The 19,478-nt window shown below is 43.0% G+C and overlaps 1 protein-coding gene across 3 annotated transcripts in view; it reads left to right on the top strand.

Annotated features, from left to right (window-relative positions):
• Positions 1 to 19,478, top strand: part of SPRED1 (sprouty related EVH1 domain containing 1) — a 111,581-nt gene that overhangs the window by 47,560 nt on the left and 44,543 nt on the right. For 2 of the 3 annotated variants that reach the window (XM_020806170.3, XM_078391822.1), the window contains exon 2: positions 5,539 to 5,713. In XM_020806170.3, the coding sequence (XP_020661829.1) occupies positions 5,539 to 5,713 (175 nt within the window). Of the gene's footprint in view, positions 1 to 5,538; positions 5,714 to 10,656; positions 10,795 to 19,478 lie in introns of those variants that run through there. The other variant, XM_072986304.2, reaches the window with a different exon arrangement.

The following is a 19,478-nucleotide window of genomic DNA, read 5'->3' as shown; positions in this document are numbered from 1 at the left end:
TTGAAAACTAGAAGAAGACTACCCATGGTGGCTTACTGATTTCTTTAGCAAAACATTCAGAGTTGAATAGCTGTAGGTAGCTTTTCATGATACCCAGAGTATTGGAACTGTTAGGAGAAAAATAAATTAACTTGTGTGTATGCAGGTGTGCTGGTGCATGCTCACTTTTGAAAAACAGAAATGCTGGCTTGGCATTGTATTACATGTGAGACCATTCTTCATACATGATCAGCTTCTAAGGAAACAAATGTTTTGGCAATGGCTTGATAAGCACTAATGCTTGACTTAACATCTTACTTGACTTAGTTGACTTGAACAATATTAAAATGAGGAACTGTGAGTAGTGTGTATTGGGAATTGAATGTTGTTCTATACAACCTTGTACATTTTGCAAATTAATGTCCTAAATACTGAAATTGTTTATCTAATTGCTCGTCGACCAGTCTTGAGAGTTAAGTGACTGTCATTTCTATTTTACAGATAAGGAAATGAGACTAGGCAAATGCTTTTAAAGAGTCTGTCACAAACGCTACTCAGAACAGTGCCCAAATCCAAATCTATTTCGCTAATCATTGCGTCAAACTGGCTTTCACATTAGCATTTTGAAGTTAATGTAATTGACAGTTTTTGGTGGGTGAGGACAAATAAGCTAAAATGTCCAAGTTATATATAATCAATTTTAACACTGTGAGTGTTACAGAATAGTGGTAATAATAGCAAAAATGTATTTTTATTTATTTTATTTTATTTTTATTTAAGAGCGTAACAAGTTTGTAACCTGAAAGAAAATAACCCGACAAATCCAGTTGATCTAACAAGGCCAAGATTGTAAGGAAATGTTTGGCTAAATCCTTTTGCTTTGCTTAGTTTACATTTGCTATGCTAAAGTAAATCTCAGAGTAGATCCATTTTAATCAATGGAACCTATAGAGCAGTGGTCCCCAACCTTGGGCCTCCAGATGCTCTTGGATTTCCAACTCCCAGAAATCCTGGCCACCAGAGGTGGTGGTAAAGGCTTCTGGGAGTTGTAGTCCAAGAACATCTGGAGGTCCAACGTTGGCGACCACTGCTAAGGACTTGATTTGTGAAATCCATATTGATTCAGTGGGTTTATTTTTAATCCAGTTTACAGGATTTTGACCATTGATTATTTTTCCTTTCTATTTATTACGGGTTGGGCATTAGTTTCTCTTCCATGCAAGCAGGGACATGTGAAATCACACATGTGGGTTCGTTATGCACTTTCATTAAAGTCCTCAGAATTTTCTAGAATAGAGATGGGGATATTTATATTCCAATATCCCCACTCAGCTGGACCTAACGAAGGTCCGACCCTTAGTACCATACCATCCACTCATGTGTCCTGTTGTGGCGCTAGTCCTGCTCATCCTTCCAATGGAACCCAGAGCTCCACTCTCCTCCTTCTTGGCTGGCCACTCCAGGCAGGGGGTGGGAGGACAAGTCTTCTGCACAGCTGCTGAGTGGCCAGCCAAGTAGGAAGAGAGAAGTCTCCAGGCACTATTGGAAGCATGGCGCTGCAGCAAGATGTGTGAGTGGACAATCAGACCTCATTGTGTCCAGCTCCACAGGGATATTAATATTTGTATGCAAATATGAATATCTTCATCTCTATTCTAGAGCCTAAAGAAGTGTTAGGACACACAAATATTCCCTGCCCTGAGGGCTACCCTCAGTTGCCTTCTAACCACCTCTGAGAGAACATCTCAGGTGTTTTTCTCAGAGGCTAGAGAACACCAGGACTAACAATATCATGGATAGCTTCTACAACAAAAGAATTATAGATATTTTAGATAAATGTATGGTCTTTTTTTCACAAACTCACCAAAGGCCCTACCATCCCTACTGGAGATGTCCATACCTTTCAACATCCACCAGATACTCCTTAGATGGACAAAAGCCACCTCCCACATCATTCTGTACATTAGACAGTCTGCCCAACAATCCAGATACAGATAAACTAATATTTCTAAGCACTCTGATGATAAGAAATCCAAGCAGCAGCTTTGACTTTTCACAGCCTTAAGATCTACTGCCCTATAATTCTTCAGCATTTCAACACCACTTGATTAGTGCCATAGATCAGCACCTGGCACACCATCACCAACATCAATTGAGTCTTGACTGTAGTCCAGTAGGACTATGCTGTGGAGTTCATACCAGTGGGGAACATGCATAGTAGAGAAGGTGTGTCATAACACATAACATTCTTGGTGGTTCCTAACCTTGAGTCCCCAGATGTTCCTGGACCACAACTCCCAGAATTCCCAACCATCCTATCTAGTGGCTTCTCAGAGTTTTAGTAGAAGAACACCTGGGGACCCAAGCTTGGGAACCACTGCTTTAAAAGATTCTGAGGGTGGTTGTGCAGATACAGAATGAACTCCCATGTGCAAATTCACAGATGACCACTCAAACAACTGCAGTTACAGGTATGCAACATGTCCATTCTAGCCAACTCTGCTTTGCATCTTCAGCTCCTAATACCATGTGCTACCTACCCTATTTTTCAGCAGTCCTCCAAAAGCAGATTGAGGGAGGGGAAACTGGAGAAGCCCTGTTAAATGCAATCTGGTTCTTCTTCATGGTCTCTGTGAATTTTAGTATAATCTTTGGAAGCCTTTCTCTCTGACTGCCACTAAAATTAAAAAGGCTTGCAAGCACTAGAGGATGAACATTCTCAGAAATCACCCCAACCACAGTGAAGTCTCTCCTAAATAAGATATGGCTGGTTTCCTTTTGGCTAATTTTAACAGGGCTTTAAAGGCAACTGAAAATATGTGTTTTATTTGTTGCAGCTGTAATTTTTGAAAAATGTAGCATTATGCTATTTCATTTTAATAGAAGAGGTTGCCCTAAGAATACATTGGGGCTTCAAACCATGGAACACCTGTTTTGATATGTTTGGCTCTCTGCTAAACTGGCAGTTCATTTCCATCTCTAGTTAGCTTCTTTCTTGGGAAGGGGAGGGACTTTTTTGAAAATATAGCTGAAAGTAGTTGATTATGGCAATATGGTAATTAATCTCTCAACCACTGTGAGAGATTTATTATATACAAGATTTATTATATACAATCTTTCACAATTTGGAATGGTTTATATAGAAGTCAGAAGAAGCCAGGTGAACAGAAAATAGTTTCTTCTTTGACAAGTAAAGCAAAAGGAAATTTGCGATGACCACATAGGGTTCATTGTCTCAATATAAATTAGAATTTTCTTTAAAGCTCAACCAAGCAATTGTACTAGTTTGTAACTCTTTTTGGCCTTTTAATTGTCCTGCCAATCCCAGATATTTTTTGAAATTTTACTATAGATCATTTCATTTTATTTATTTATAAATGACAGGAGAATATGTGGATTTTTTCCCATCATGGAAGCACAAATCTGAAGAGGAAACTAATTCAACATAGTATTGGGTCTAGTTAGTAGGATTTTAGTAGTGAAAAAGCCCTCAACGTTTAGTTGGCTCAGTTATTCATGTCTTTGCTCTTATGGATTGTTCAGCAGTTCTTAGATTTATTGTGACAGAGGCACATGCAAAGCACAGCATTTTGTCAGAGGATACTGAAACCGCTCTGTAACCATGCATTGTATGTGAGTCCCTGTTGTTGTAATGTGCCATCATGTCGGAAATTACTTACAGCAACCCTAATAAGACGTTCAAGTTAAGTGTTGAGTTGAGTTGAGTTTATTGTACGGTCATAGACCCAAAAATACAAGAATAAAAAACATTACATAAAATATACAAAATAAGTTAGATATTAGAAGATAAGAGGAATATAAAACTTGAATTGCATCTGTCTTAACACAACACTTTACGAATTCTTAAAACTGAGAACAGAAACTTAGCCACTGACTGTGATATTTATTGATTCTCGCCGGACAGCAGAAACTTAAGGTAGTCTGCAGGAGGTATACTAATGCATTTACACATTATTGGGTAGAGGTAACGGGTACGTTCAGACTCATATAAACTACATTGTAGAATGGTGTGTGCCAGGGACTCAACTGTTTCTTCCCCACAGGGGCATATCCTTTCTCCATAAGGAATGTTATTAAAGCGCTCTTTTAACAAGGCTGAGGGAAAGCAATTGAACCTAGCCCTTGAGAAGGCAAAACGATACCTTGGTACATTGATTTGATATAGATAGTTTGGTAACTTTGGAAAGTTAAAATTTATACCAAAGTACGTTGGTGAGCAAGTCCTGTCTGCACCTGCTAGTGAGTACTGGAGATCTATGTCTTTAATGCGTTGCACAAGCATTGTCTTAATGTTGTCGTAAGGCTGACTCAGGAAGAAGTCCATAGAGAAGCCTAAGAGATGTAATTTGTCAGTAAATCCCTTGTGCCATGAGTTGGTAAAGGCATCTTTTTGTAAATAGTTTAAATACCAACTGGTTGTGGGAGCATATACCACCTTCAACCAGAATCGGAATGCATGCAACCAGGCTTGACATTCCACCGATTGAAGGCCACCTCCAAATGCAAGGCAGCTGAAGAGACGCATCTTGGCATAGCGAATAGGATTCGCAGTGAGTTTGACAGGCTGTGTGGCTCAAAAGCAGCCATGGGGGAAAGGAATTCATCTAATCATTAATTCCTTCCAGTGGGCCCTTGATATCAACCTGTCATAGGGAAAGAATCTAAATAAGATGTTAATCCAAGTGATGTTTAATTTTTTTCCCTGAATATTGACCTTCCATAATCACTTAATGAAAAATTCATAACAGTTAGCCACACATTTGCTGGGCAGTTAAGTGGATCTTCTTAAAAAGCAAATGAGTGGGCATTATTATCACTTTATTCTTTTCCGTAGTAGGGTATTGCTGTCCAGTCCGTGCCGATTCCTTTCTCACCAAACTGGAGAATATACAGTTGAATGCAAACAGGAGTATTTCAGCTGAAGTGTTGTCATGGTTACCAGAACTGAACATTGCTCTCTTGCCATACATTCTGATGTGAGACTATCACAGCCAACTTTGTGCATTGAATTTGGGAAGACAAGATTTGTTAAATTTGAACTTTTTCTCAGTCAGTAAATGGCGTGGTTTTCATGCTGGCATCCATTGTCAAATTGGTATCATTCGTAATTCCTGACACTATCTCTGGGCCTCAGCTCTCAATACCCGTTGTCTTCTTGAGGACCTAGTTGTCTAGCTGTGGGCTTACTACAGTGTCACAGAACTTTCCTAAACAATTTTGGACCAGTTAGGAATGCTGTGCAGGAAATTTCCTGGAAAGTATAAGCCAGTGATTCCCAACCTTGGGTTTCCAAATGTTCGTATATTAAAACATCCAGAAGCCACCAGCTGCACTGGCCAGGATTTCTGGGGGTTGTAGTCCAAGAACATCTGGGGACCCAAGATTGGGAACCAATCTTCTGTGGATAATTATGGTATGCAAATAAAACATTCAGAATAGTTTGAACTATGGAAATGACTACATTGTGACTTGGTTTAGGTAAAAAGTACACTAAATGAATGGAGATATTAATTATCTTTTCTCCTTTATCTATTTCAGTAATAGTTATGCCTGTGTGCGAGCTGTGGTGATGACCCGTGATGACTCAAGTGGTGGATGGTTACCACTTGGAGGGGGTGGACTAAGCTGCGTCACCGTTTTCAAAGTCGTTCACCAGGAAGAAAATGGCTGTCCTGATTTTCTTGTACATGGGGAGCGTCTCAGGGATAAAACGGTAAAAACAAATGTATCTGTATTGTAGCATTAATGAAAATCCATATTACTGTTCTTTAAGTAGAAAAGAGAAGCAATCATGAATGCAAGGAATAGCTTGTATAGAATATACTTGCCTGAAACATTTATCTCTCAATTCACAGCCCTTAGAATGTTCCAAAATGGCTTATAAAAGTCATCACAGTAACAAACATGAATAATAAGAAAAAGAATGGAACATAGTCAAAGGTAATGATAAACTAGAATAGTGTTACATTATGTTAGATTTTTAAGGCTAAGCCCCTCCAAGTTGAGTTTTGATAATTTTGGAGAACTTTAAAATAATCCCCATTTTTAAGAATGGTACATAGTGGGAAGGAGTGAATAAACGTGACATTAATTGTAGAAACAAACTTTGTGCCAGAATAAAATATGAAATTAGTAGTACCCTAAATTCACCCAGCCAAATGTTGCTTTAATATTGAATTGTTCTTCAGTATGACCCTGGTAACATTTCCTTGGACATTTTACTACTGTACTTACCCCAGTTAAATACAGCTACCCATAAAATTGCTAGAAAACCAAGAGCCTTTTTAATATTATCCTAGCCACTTCTCTCTGAGTACTCACCCAAAGCTAAGATTACATTTAAGAAGTCTCACTGCAGATTCCAGGGCAAAACATACAAATCCGAACTACAGAATCTCAACTTGGCTGCTAGTCCCCACCTGTGTAGTTGGGCCATTTAGTGTTAGCTGTGCAAGGAGGAGGCATGGCCAATGCAACAATGAGACTTTAATCCCAGCACATGGGAGAATTAACTATTTCAGCTCTATATAACTTTATTCTAAGTAGGATAAATATTAATAGTTTGTGAAATCCATGTCCAGTCTTTCTACCCCCAAAAAATGTTCAGGGCAACTTAAAAACAGGTGTATACATCTTCATTGTAATACGGACAGTTTAGTGAAACTTTCTCCTGTGTTCATGTTGTTGGTTGGGTTTCAGCTAAATGATAAAATCTTTACATGGATATGGTTTTAGTCATTTTTGTATTCATGCTAAACTTCTTCTGAGATACTTGAATGAGTAGCTTATCGAGTCCCATGATGTGAAGCAAAACTTCTATAAATATAGATATAAAAAGATTCCTTTTTAGCATGGGAACAATGAAATAAGTGATTAAGCCATGCCATCCAGTGACAGTGTCTTGTGTATTTAGAGATGATATGAGGTAATAATCAAGGATTTGACATTCTTTAAAAATAAGCTTTTTTTCCCTCCTTGATACTGTTGGCTTCCACACTCATGTTATGAGAGAATACAGGCTTATCTTTCTGCTCCACTCTTTGTCTTGATTTTGGTTAGCATTCACATATGGCTACCTAAGCACCATTTCCAACACTTGTGCATTCAGCAAGTGTTGTTCCCACTATCGTTTGTTTGTCCGTTCGTTCAGTTTGTATCCCGCTGCCATTAGTGTCACAGCACTACTCTTGGCAGGTTACAACTCTTAAAATAGGGGAAAAATGAAAACAGAAATATTAAAACTGATAACAATAACCCTAAAAAAAAAACAGATGGCATCGACTAATTTCAAAGCAGATAGAAGAAAAGAGGGTAGGGAAGAAGAGGAAGGGAGAGAAAAGAAGATGAAGAAAGTGGTCAGCTGGGGTTAATGTAGAAAGCCTCCCTGAAAAGCAGTGTCTTTAATTGCTTCCTGAAAGTCCTCAGGAAGGGGGCTAGCCAGAGCTCCTCTGGAAGCTGGTTCCACATAGTTGGAGCCAACACAAAGAAGGGCCTGTCTCTTGTAGAGGATATATGAGCCACGCAGAGGAGCCTCGACTGGGATGATCTAGTGGGTCAGACAGATGACATTAAAGAGAGATGCTCTTACAAGTAATATGGGCCCGAACTGTGGAAAGCTTTGTATGTGAGTGTCAGAACCTTGAACCAGTGGAGGCGAGCCAAAACTGGAGTGATGTGGTCAATTTTGCTTGCACCAACCACCAGTCTGGCTGCCGTATTCTGGACCCACTGAAGTCTCTGGATCAGGTTCAAGGCGAGCCCCACATAAAGGGCATTGCCGTAGTCAATCCAAGAGATGACCAGGGCCTGCACCAAAGTCCTGAGGGAGTCCTCATCTAGGTAGGTGCAAAGTTGGGCATTTAGCCTAAGCTGGTTAAAGGCTGATCTGGACATGGCTGCAATCTGGGACTCCCAAGAAAGAGCCGGGTCCAGAAGAGTCCCCAAATTACACACTTGGTCTCTAAACTTGGACCATCCCCCCAACCTATCAGAGGTTCCCTCCCAGCAGCAAAATCTCTGTTTTGTCCTGGTTCAGTTTGAGCCTGTTAGCCCTTGTCCATTCCAGTATTGCAACCAAGCAATGCTCCAGCATCCAAATGGCATCCATTGCAGAGGTGGTAATGGAGAGATAGAGTTGCATGTCATCAGCATAGTATAACACCTTACTCCAAAACTTCTGATGACTTCCCCCAATGGCTTAAACAGTATTGGGGATAGTGCCAATCCCTGAGGAACACCACATTGAATAGCCCAGGATGCCAACATCACCTGCCCTAGCCAAACTCTCTGGACACAGTCCTCGAGGAAGGATCAGAGCGAGCTCAATGCTAAGCTCCTAATCCCAACCTCAGGGACACTGTCCAGGAGTATACTGTGGTCAACGGTATCAGAAGCTGCTAAGAGATCTAGGAGTACCAACAGGGTGAATCTGCCCCGTCAGCTTCCCTTACAGTTGTGTTCAAAATTATTCAACCCCCAATGCTGTAAAGGGGTTTAGGGACTATAGTGTACATTTGGAATTGTATTCAGAATGAAATCCTACAAGGACGTTTTAAAGAACCAAATGCAACTAAAATAACATCAGTTGTTTATGTAATATAGTAGTAAATGTTTCTTTTGTGGTTTCTTCATTGCCACAATTATTCAACCCCTTAAAGACTACCACTCTGAAGAAGAGAGGTTCATTCAGGTGTTTTCGATCAGGTATTGAAAACACCTGTGGATGTCACCGAGCACCAATCAAGCATAATAAGCACCAATTAGGCAGCTTTAAAATGACTGTGATACTCAGCTCCTTCTAGACATTTACTGGTGTGGTTACAAACATGGTGAAGTCAAGAGAATGGTCCAGGAAGACAAGAGAAGAGGTGATTTTTCTTCACAGGAAGGGCAATGGCTATAAGAAGATTGCAAAGAAGTTAAACATACCAAGAGACACCATAGGAAGCATCATTCGCAAATTCAAGGCAAAGGGCACTGTTGAAATGCTACCTGGTCGTGGAAGAAAGAAGATGCTGACTTTGACTGCTGTGCGCTACCTAAAGCGTAGAGTGGTGAAAAGTCCCCGTGTGACTGCTGAGGAACTGAAAAAAGATTTGTCAGATGTGGGTATAGAAGTTTCAGCTCAGACAATAAGGCGCACACTGCGTAATGAAGGTCTCCATGCCAGAACCCCCAGGCGCACCCCCTTGCTGTCTCACAAGAATAAGAAGAGTCGACTGCAGTATGCCAAAAGTCATGTGGGCAAACCACAAAAGTTGTGGGATATTGTTCTGTGGACTGATGAAACAAAATTAGAACTGTTTGGGCCCATGGATCAACGCTATTTTTGGAGGAGGAAGAACAAGGCATATGACGAAAAGAACACCTTGCCTACTGTGAAGCATGGCGGAGGGTCAATAATGCTTTGGGGCTGTTTTGCTTCTGCAGGTACAGGGAAGCTTCAGCGTGTACAAGGTACCATGAATTCTCTTCAGTACCAGGAGATATTGGATGAAAATGTGATGCAGTCCGTCACACACCTGAGGCTTGGGAGACGTTGGACCTTTCAACAGGACAATGATCCCAAGCATACCTCCAAGTCCACTAGAGCATGGTTGCAGAGGAAAGGCTGGAACATTTTGGAGTGGCCATCGCAGTCACCAGACTTAAATCCGATTGAGAACCTCTGGTGGGATTTAAAGAAAGCAGTTGCAGTGCGCAAGCCTAAGAATTTGACTGAACTGGAGGCTTTTGCCCATGAAGAATGGGCGAAGATACCCGTAGATCGCTGCAAGACACTTGTGTCAAGCTATGCTTCACGTTTAAAAGCTGTTATAACTGTAAAAGGATGTTGTACTAAGTACTAAGATTGAATGTCACTTGGGGGTTGAATAAAAACTAATAATGATGTGAGCACAGAAAAGACATTTGTGGTTATTTCATTATAAACTTAAGGTTATATTTCTCTGACCTACAAGTGCCTCTTTCATGTAAATGTAAGCAAGATGACTGAATGATCAAAATCAATGTCAAAATGGCCAAAACATTCAATTTCAGTGGGGGTTGAATAATTTTGAACACAACTGTACAACAGGGGTCAGGGAACTTTTTTACCTTCCCCCCCAAAAAAAAATTTATTTACGTTGACATTACCCCCCCTCCCAGCTCTTGCCGTCTGTGGCCGACCCCGCCTCTGCGCTCGCCCGGGACCTGTGGCCACCTTCCAGGCAGCCAGTCTGGAGCTGCCACACTGCTGGGAAACTGCGTCCTTGGCGAGGGGAGGCGGGCGCCACAGGTCCGGCAGGTCCACTGGCCATGAGCTCAGGTGAGGCAGGGTGGGAAGGGGGCCTCCTCACCAGTGCACTGGGCAGATGGGTGCGGACAGGAAGGAGAGCCCTGGCTAGGGCTCTGCCGGGCAAAGAGTCCAGCTGGCCTGGTACGCCACCCTCCCCCTCACTTTGGAGGCGAAGAGGACAACTGGGTGCCCTGTGCAGTTCCTCGCCAGGGCTCGCTGTCTCTGTGATGGAATGCCCGCCTACACACAGCATTGTCGGAAATAAAATGTCTGGGGGTAAAATGCCTGCCGCGACTGTCCTCATTACCCCCAGGATTTTCATTTTTACCCCATTTGGGGCAATTTACCCCTGTTCTCTGACCACTGCCTTAAAAGGTCATCCTGCAGCGCGACCAGTGATGTCTCAGTACCCTGTCCTGGCCTGAATCCAGACTGGGATGAATCAAGGCAAACCTGCTCCTCCAAGTATGACTGCAGCTGATTCGCCACCACTTTCTCAGTCACTTTGCCCAGGAATGGTATGTTAGCAATTGGACAGAAATTGTTAAGGTTCTCCAACACTAACTGGGGACATTTGATGATGGGTCGGACTATTCTTTTAAATGGGAGGGAAGCATTTACTCAGTGATGAGTTAATAATGTTCATAACCCAATCAATCATGGCCCCCTTCATGGCTCTGATCAGCCATGCTGGGCAAGAGTCCAGCGAGGAGGTGGTGGGCCATCACCCTGGACGCTTCCTCCTTTACTACAGGGTCAGACTGAACCAACTGGGCAATGGGAAATGGGGCAGCAATGGTCACCCCTGGATCAGTTAAACTGCTGGTGGAGTCAAGATCGGCACGAATGGCCCCATCTTGAACGATATTACTATTGTTGTTCTCTATTTTATTTTATCGCGTTTATGCCATTTTTTATTGTTAGGCACCCAGAGTAGACTTGGGTCTAAATGGGCGGGGTATAAATTTAATAAATAAATAAATAAATATTGTTCTTTAAAAGGCTGCAAACCGATCACTGGTGAACTCAAAACAATGCCTTGAATGGCCAGAACTGGGAAGGTCATGGACCACCTGGAACAATTCCACTTTTTGGTTCGCAGCCTCACCAATCCTCTGGATGTTAAAAGTCTTTCTTGCCTGTTTAATGGCATTATTGGCCATAGTTTTGAATGTAGTCCTGCTTTGTGCTGACTGATCTCTTCTCTGCCTGCTCTCTAGCCATCTCGATAACTTAATAGCTCACAGTCCCTCAGTATAATAAGGAACAGTGCAAGCTCTGGAGTGAAGAGGGCATTTGGGGGCAATCATGTCAGCTGCCTGGGTCGTCTCCAGATACCATCTATTGACCTGGACTTCAACAAGGTCATCTATCAGGTCGGCCAGAAGCCCTCACAGAGTCTCTTGGAACCATTCTGGGAGGGCTTCTGCCCGACCGTTCTCCCCATGGGGGGTCGCGATAGACAGGTTGAATCTCAATGGGAAGTGAACTGTCCATGACAGAGGGTGGCAATTCACAGTGTCTACCTTTAGATAACTATCCACCTTTGTGGTCAAGAACACCAGGTCCAGAGTGTGGCCAGCTGAATGTGTAGGGCAGATGACATGTTGAGATAGGTACATGACTGTTATGGCACCCATTAACTCCATGGCCAGGCCAAATAGTTCTAATTTTGCATGAATGTTGAAGACCCCGGCTATCAATAGTCTGGGTGACTTCAACATCGCGGCCACAGTGAACTCAGCCAGCCCTGCATGGTTATTGCTGGGTCACGGGGAGAACGGCACACCAGCACCACTCCAGATCTACCTCTATGCCCCAGAGTAAGGTGCAAACACTCTAGGCACTGGCTCGAAAGCAAGGTGGTACTACTGGCATATATAGAGTCTCTATTGTCACCCCTCCCCTCCAATCTGCCCTGATGCTGTACAGTATAACCTGGGGGGGCACATCTGAGAGAGGGCCACCCTTCTCAGACCGCCCACCCAGGTCCCCGTGATACAGGCCAGGTCATTCTCTTCCTCCATGAGGTCCTGGATCAGATGGAACTCATTATTAGCAGACTGGCATTAATAAGTAGGAGAGTCAGATTGGTGGCATGGCCGAGCTGGTTCCCATCCACTTGTTGGAGGATGGCAAGGTCAGAGCACGTGACAGGCAGCAGTTGCCTGGCACATGGTCTCCTGTAATGAGAGGCCCTGCCTCCCACAGCGTGCTTTCTCGGCCCAACACCACCTGAATGGCACAGTTGTTCATTGAGACAAGACTTCCACCTACAATGACCCAAACCTACACGGACGGAAAAACAAAAATAAAATAAATAGATATAAACCAAACTGCCAGGTTGCACTAATATTCAAAAAAGGTCCCTAGCAAATAATAATAATAGTAATAATAACAATTATAAGAAAAATAATACAAAAATTAAGGCTAAAATTCCTGAGCAATTCTAATATGCACACTCCAGGAAAAAAGAATAATAGAATGTAAACAAGGCAAGAAGAATAGAATATAAACAAGGCAGCACAGAATACCCTCCCCACACTCCCACTACATCAAAAACAATCCCCACGAAGCATAAATAAGAAACCCAAATAGCAAATAGTAATACCCCCCACCCAAGAGAAGAGATTATGCAGTTCACACTTACGCGCACACCAAAAAGAATTGACTGCACTATACCAAATAAATTAAAAAATAAAATTGGAAGATAAATTGAAAGATAAATTACAGGGAGACAAAGCAATTCCAATGCCAGGTGAAAGACCAAACCAGGGACAATCTTCATTTTGAGCTTGAGCAGATGTCAACTTATGAAAGTTCAACTTTCCCTCCAGTCATGCCAGCCTAATAGTCCATCAGGATAATTGTAGTGATCTCCACTGTCCATGATTTCTACCTTTACACTGCACAAAGGAGGCTGGTCACCATCTTAGATGCCTTCCTTCTAATGTCCCCTGGCAATCCACAGCTTCCCAGACCAGGATGAATGCCAACTTGTGCACACAACCAGTGAGCCAAAATGTTCCACAAAGTCCACTCCTTTCAGCTGAGTGTTATCTCACAGTCCCTAGGTAGCAGCATTTTGCTTCTTCTAGTCTGAAGAACAAGGAGGACCCTCTCCTCGTTCATTATTTTCTTTGTTTCTGGAAGTAGTTTGTCTTACGTGAACAGCTAATTGTGAGAAGCACAAAGAAAAATGGAGCACCCACAAAAGGAGGAGCTGGGGCAGTTATTTGGTTACTTTTGATGTAAGGCCTTTTTGATGTTGCTGGTATCTGGGATAAACAGTTAAAGCTTCTCTCCGTGCTGAGATGTGGGGCTCAGCAAAACTGTGTATGCCTTCCAGATAACACTTAACAAATCCATTCACCGCAGACCATGATGATGATGAACATTATGAAGATGATGATAATAACAAAATTGAAGATTTATTCCAGGCATACCTGATATGTTCTAGACAGCATATTTTTGTATACTGTATTTGTAATTTATCAGTTCTTTTGAGTATGTGCCACTCACTCTTAAAATGTAATCACACTGTCCTAGAAAATATTATTTATTGTTACCACTAGAGCAAACTTTTAGATTAAGATGAGCTCAAACTATCACATATGCCTTCTGCCATCAAGGCCACAGCCTTGTCTGGGCACTTATTTTGCCTTGTAGTTGCTGTTGTTCCAGTTCTCATTTTTTCTGATAGTGTGCATGCATGCAAACTCACAAAGAAATGCAGTCATTGGGACTTAGTAGCGCTAAGAGGCACAGAACAGCCAGAACAAAGTAGCACAAAAAGGTGTGGACCAAAGACCTTAAAAAAGGGATAATGTGGAAGCTCAGCTGATCACTTGTGTTTGTTTTGTTTTCCCACCCTTTGTAGTTGACATAAACCATCCCATCTGCTGCAGCTTACACTGCCCTGAAGACTGCTTAAGTCATACAGGGTGAATTAACCAGACTTCCACCCACATGTATTTATTTCCTTGTTTATTTACTGTATCTGCTTACCACTTTTCAATTCTCAAATGCTCTTAGAAGTACTTACCAAAGCTTGTGAGCCAAAAGGATTATTGAAGCAGCAGAACAGCATAAAAATAACATTATTGGCAGTTGCCTCTCCCATATGAAATTGATCTAAATCTGCATTAAATAGCCATGCTTATGCATTAAAGCAAGCTTTCGTGTCTTTCATTGAATCCTATGTGTTGCGATATGTGAATCTATGCCTGTTAATCAAATACAGTATGGCTGTTTAACCAGCCACGGACCACCATTTGAACCCATGTTTGGAGCTGCTGTACTCTGGCTTGTTTAAACCATAGGCTATCAAGAAGTCCAAACCCACAAATCTGGCTTGTCTCAGGCTTTTTACAATTTCCCAGCTTAGGTTATCAAAAGGACCAAGAGAGAAACTAAGTAATGAGGAATAGGTGATTTCTGTTGTACAGTTTGTGATTTAAGCAGCCCTTCTCATTATCCTTTTGTCAACAGAAAGGAAGCTGGTGGGCTGGTGATTTAGATTGAGGCTTCATAAGACCACTGTGGACATCTCAGTGGATGCAACTCTCTGAAGCCCTGTTTGCTAGACTTGTTATAAGTCTTATTGGAATGTGAGTGACAGTTTTGTCCAATACTGTATATAAATTTTCTGCATATCTATAAGATAAACCACCTTTGTGCTTTGAGAAAGTATACTAAACACTCTGTCCTTGCAGGTAGCCTAAGATGTTCAAAATCATTAGCTAGTTAAGGAGTGCTGTTTCTCTTCTGAGACTTTCAAACACGCCTGACATTACATATCTAAGCGTTCTTCGTAATGGTCTCTGTGAATGCACACAAATGGGTTTATCCTGAGCCTGCGCAGGACGTTCGGAAGATTCTAGAGCTTAGAAAAAAGAAACAATTTAGTTCCCCCCCCCCCAGGGTATAGTCTCCGCCTCCTTCACCTTCCTTTCAGTTCCTCTTTTTCTGCCATTTCAGTAGGACGTTTGGAATAGTTAGAGCAAATTTAAGGAAAGTTCTTAGCCCTTTTGGGCTTTCTTTTCCATAAAAATCCTTGGTTTTTTTTTTTTATCCTTTCCTTTTTGAGCGTTAGAACTGGGTGCGGACTAATTCCCGCCTCCCCCCCGCAACGGATTCCCCCGCCATTTTCTCCTTTTTGCCTTTCGTTTTTCTTCTTTTCCTTTAGTGGTCCCTCGAGACTTCAAAAAGTGCACCATTTGTTTAAGAAAAATACCATTAATAGACGGGCATGACCAGTGTTTGTTTTGTCTGGGGGAATCCCACCACACCTAGTCGTGCACCGCGTGCAGGAGCCTCTCCAAACAGGCTATTAAACTTCAGCTCCAGCAGCTTCGTTCCTTTCTCTATGAAAAGATTCTTACCATGGAAGCTGCTACTCTCCCTGCTTCGACTCCACACTCGGAGACGCCTAAATCTGCTCCCAGTATGGTCGAACAACCTTACCTCGGCTCCTTTGCTGGCCAAGTCTGTCTCTACCAAGACTCCATCGCGGACCATTGTTCCTACTCAGAAGAAAAGAGACAAGGAAAAGGCTAAGAAGCCTTAGAAAACATCCATATCCACTCATTTGCCTCTCCCCGTAGCTCCCATACTGCTGGATGACTCTTTGAGAAAGGGTGTCGGGCTTTCAGATGTGGAGGAACAGGCTATTCCTCCAGCTCAAATGTCTCAAGATATTGTGAACATGTCACCAAGCTCAGGCTGTTTTGGGGCTGTTGAACCTTCCAGCAACCATTGCCCCTCTCAGCCCTCGATCCTCAGGACGGGCAGATACGGAGACTCAATTGGAACAGGAGTTCGCTTCAGGTGCTCCTCAGAAGTGTATGGAGAAACACGAGCATGTCTTCCCTTACCAGCACATTGAGGATCCACAAGGCTCACCACCATACAGCCACCCATTCTTCACTCCGTACCAGCCCTATCCATACCAGATATACGGATATCCTGGCAACTACAGTGGATCAGCTTGCCTACATCCGTCTTGGTACCCTTCCACGGCCCCACCGTCAGACGTATGCTCGAGACATCAAGGATCCTACCTACATCTATAGTCCCTCCCTCTAGGAAAAGACCATCATCCGCAGCGCCTTCCTTGCTTCTGAAGTGCACTAAACATAGTAGGGGCCATCCTATGGTACAAACCACTACACTGTACTCCGGTCCTGAAGGGCACGATACAGAACGCTTCTCTCAGTCAACTCAATCTGATGCTGAACCGGTACTGAGAGACCTACTGTCTCATCGCTCTCCTTCTCTCGCCTCTGAGTCATTTCATGATGATGGCTCTTCAGTCTCCACTGACTCTGATGTTGCCAACGAAGGCATTGCAGGAACTTCCTCCCAAGTCCCAACGGAGGACTTTGTCTTATGCTCAACTCATCATCAGAATGTCAAAAACTCTGCTCCTCGATGCACAGATACCACAACAAGAAAAGGACTATTTTTCATGATATGGAGCAGGACAAGTCCTCTCCCCCCAGCCTGAACCTCATACCAGCGCTTTTCGAACTGGTCAGGACTTCTTGGGACAAGTTTCCTTCTACTCTCCAAGTCCCTCTCAAAATTGAACATCATTGTAAAACTCACGGATCAAACTTCGATTTTCTTACTAAACATTCTATGCCTAACTCCATTGTTGTTGAGGCCATTCAATACAGGTCTCACAGCAGATCCACAATAACCCCAGTTAACAAAGAAGGAAAAAAGACTGACTTCCTTGCTAAAAAACTCTACTCACTAGCTGCACTATTGCTAAAAAATTTGAATTATCAAGCGGTGATGGGTGTGTACCAGAAGCACCTGTGGGACAAGGTTTTCCCTATGCTACAATCTCTCCCTGACCCTTCAAAAGCCGAAGTGCTCAGTACCTACAAGGAGGCTAACACCCTCACCAGACAGCAAAGGGTGGCAGCGAAGCACACAGCTGACACCGCATCTAAATCCATGCTGATGACCATAGCCCTCAGGCGACATGCATGGCTTAGGGCTGCTAACATCTTTGATTATACCAAGGCTAAAATCGAAAACCTCCCATTTGATGCTACAGGTCTCTTCAATTCCAAAACCGAGGATATTATGGAAATATCCATAAAATGAGGAAGACAGCCAAGTAGTATGTACCATACCAGCCGTATCGGTACCAAAGGTTGACATACAAGAAAACACCGTATTAATCGCCTTCCCGGTACCAGCCCTTTTGGTACAGTAGACAGCACCAACACGACCAGTCCTATCAACTGTCGCAGCTGAACCCTCCACTCACCAAACAGCAATATCAAGGGTCGAAACAGCCTTTTCCCAAGCCTATCCATAGGGGTAAGCAATACTCCTAATTACCCTCAAAACTCGATTAGGTTGTTTCCATTCCTTCTGGAATGGCTCAGAATCACTATGGACAAGTGGGTTCTCTCCATTGTCGAGAGGGGCTATTTAATAGAGTTTTTGCAAACCCCCCTCCGCTGAACTCAATCGCGGCTACCCCATTCTCCACACAGTTACAACAGGAGATACTGTCCCTACTTTCTAAAGGGGTGATAGTTAGAGTTCCACCTGCTGACTCGTATGGGGCTTTTCTCTCTCTATACTTCACGGTCCCCAAGAAGGATGGGGGCATCCGACCCATCATGGACCTGAGAGACCTTAATCAATATATATCCTACAAAAATTTTCATATGCACACCCTCATTTAAGGAGGAAAGCCCCACCTCCTAGTTTGCTTCTGCTAAAGGACTCACTCCAGTCCCAGCCTCCCTCTCGACCGTACTTAACTTAGTACTGCATCTCTTTAATCTGGGACTTGCACACTCAACCATTAAGGTATATATCTCGGCTATAGTTGCCCACCAACCTCCCCATTCGGCCTCTGCCAAACTCTTTTCTCATCCTACGGTCAAGTTCCGGAAGGGCTTGCAGAACATCAGACCGCCCTCGCAGCAACCTGTGCCACAGTGGTCACTTCGGCTGATACTTGAAGCACTTACCAAACCACCATTCAAACTGATGGCAACTTGTAATGAGAAAGTACTTTCTCTTAAAACTGCCTTTCTTGTGGCCATAACATCCACTCAGCGTGCTAGCAAACTTTCGGCGTTGAGATCAGACCCTCCATACTTACAAAGTCCATCCCGACAAAGTCACTTTATAGCTGGACATGTCCTTCCTTCCCAAAGTGGTGTCGGATTTTCATCTCTGCCAACGTTGTTTCCCTTACCGTCCACACAACTTGGACGTAAACTCCATACCTTGGACATTAGGAGGACTCTCGCCTTCTGTCTTGACAGGACAAGGCATTTTCGAAGCTCTCCTTGTCTTTTCCTCTGCTACCATGGACCTAATACAGTATGGGTAACCCTGCCTCTCCACACACCATATCAAGGTGGATATCAAACCGTATCAGCTGGCATATCAACTTGAGGGTCAGCCAATACCAGAATGCTTGAAGGCCCATTCTACTTGAGCAGTCTCCACTTTGACTGCTCTACACAGAGGTGTCCAGATACAAGATATCTGCAAAGCAGCTACTTGGTCAAACCTCTTGATGTTTGCAAAGCACTATCACCTCGATGTCAGGGCCAAGAATGATGCTGCATTTGGAAGGGTAATCCTGTCATTTCTTCTTTCGTGACGGCCCTCCATCCGGTGAGTACTGCTAGCTATTTACCCATTTGTGTGCATTCACAGAGACCACTACAAAGAAAGTTAGGTTACTTACCTGTAACCATGGTTCTTCTAGTGGTCCTCTGTGAATTCACACATCCGTCCCTTCCTCCCCGCTGTTCGTCACAATGCCGTTGTTTAATACCTATTCCATATGGTAATGGCAGACGAAGGAACTGAAAGGAAGGTGAAGAAGGCAGAGCCTATACCCTGGGGGGGGGGAACTAAATTGTTTCTTTTTTTCTAAGCTCTAGAATCTTCCGAATGTTTTGTGCAGGCGCAGGATAAACCCATTTGTGTGAATTCACAGAGGACCATTAGAAGAACCATGGTTACATGTAGGTAACCTGACTTTTCTTTGTCATTATGGTAGCTGAAAACATTTTAAGAAAAATAAGGCCAAAAATAAGGTGAGCTGATTCCTAGTATAAGCTTCTGGACATTTATGAAGGATTTATGTTAGGAAGGAAGCAAATAGAAAATTAGGCAAAAGATTTGCTTGCCCAGCCTGGAAGACATGTCA

Source organism: Pogona vitticeps, chromosome 1, assembly GCF_051106095.1.
Source record: "Pogona vitticeps strain Pit_001003342236 chromosome 1, PviZW2.1, whole genome shotgun sequence".
NCBI lineage: Eukaryota > Metazoa > Chordata > Lepidosauria > Squamata > Agamidae > Pogona > Pogona vitticeps.
Note: the sequence above shows the minus strand (reverse complement) of the source record. Positions and strands in the feature narration are given on the sequence as shown.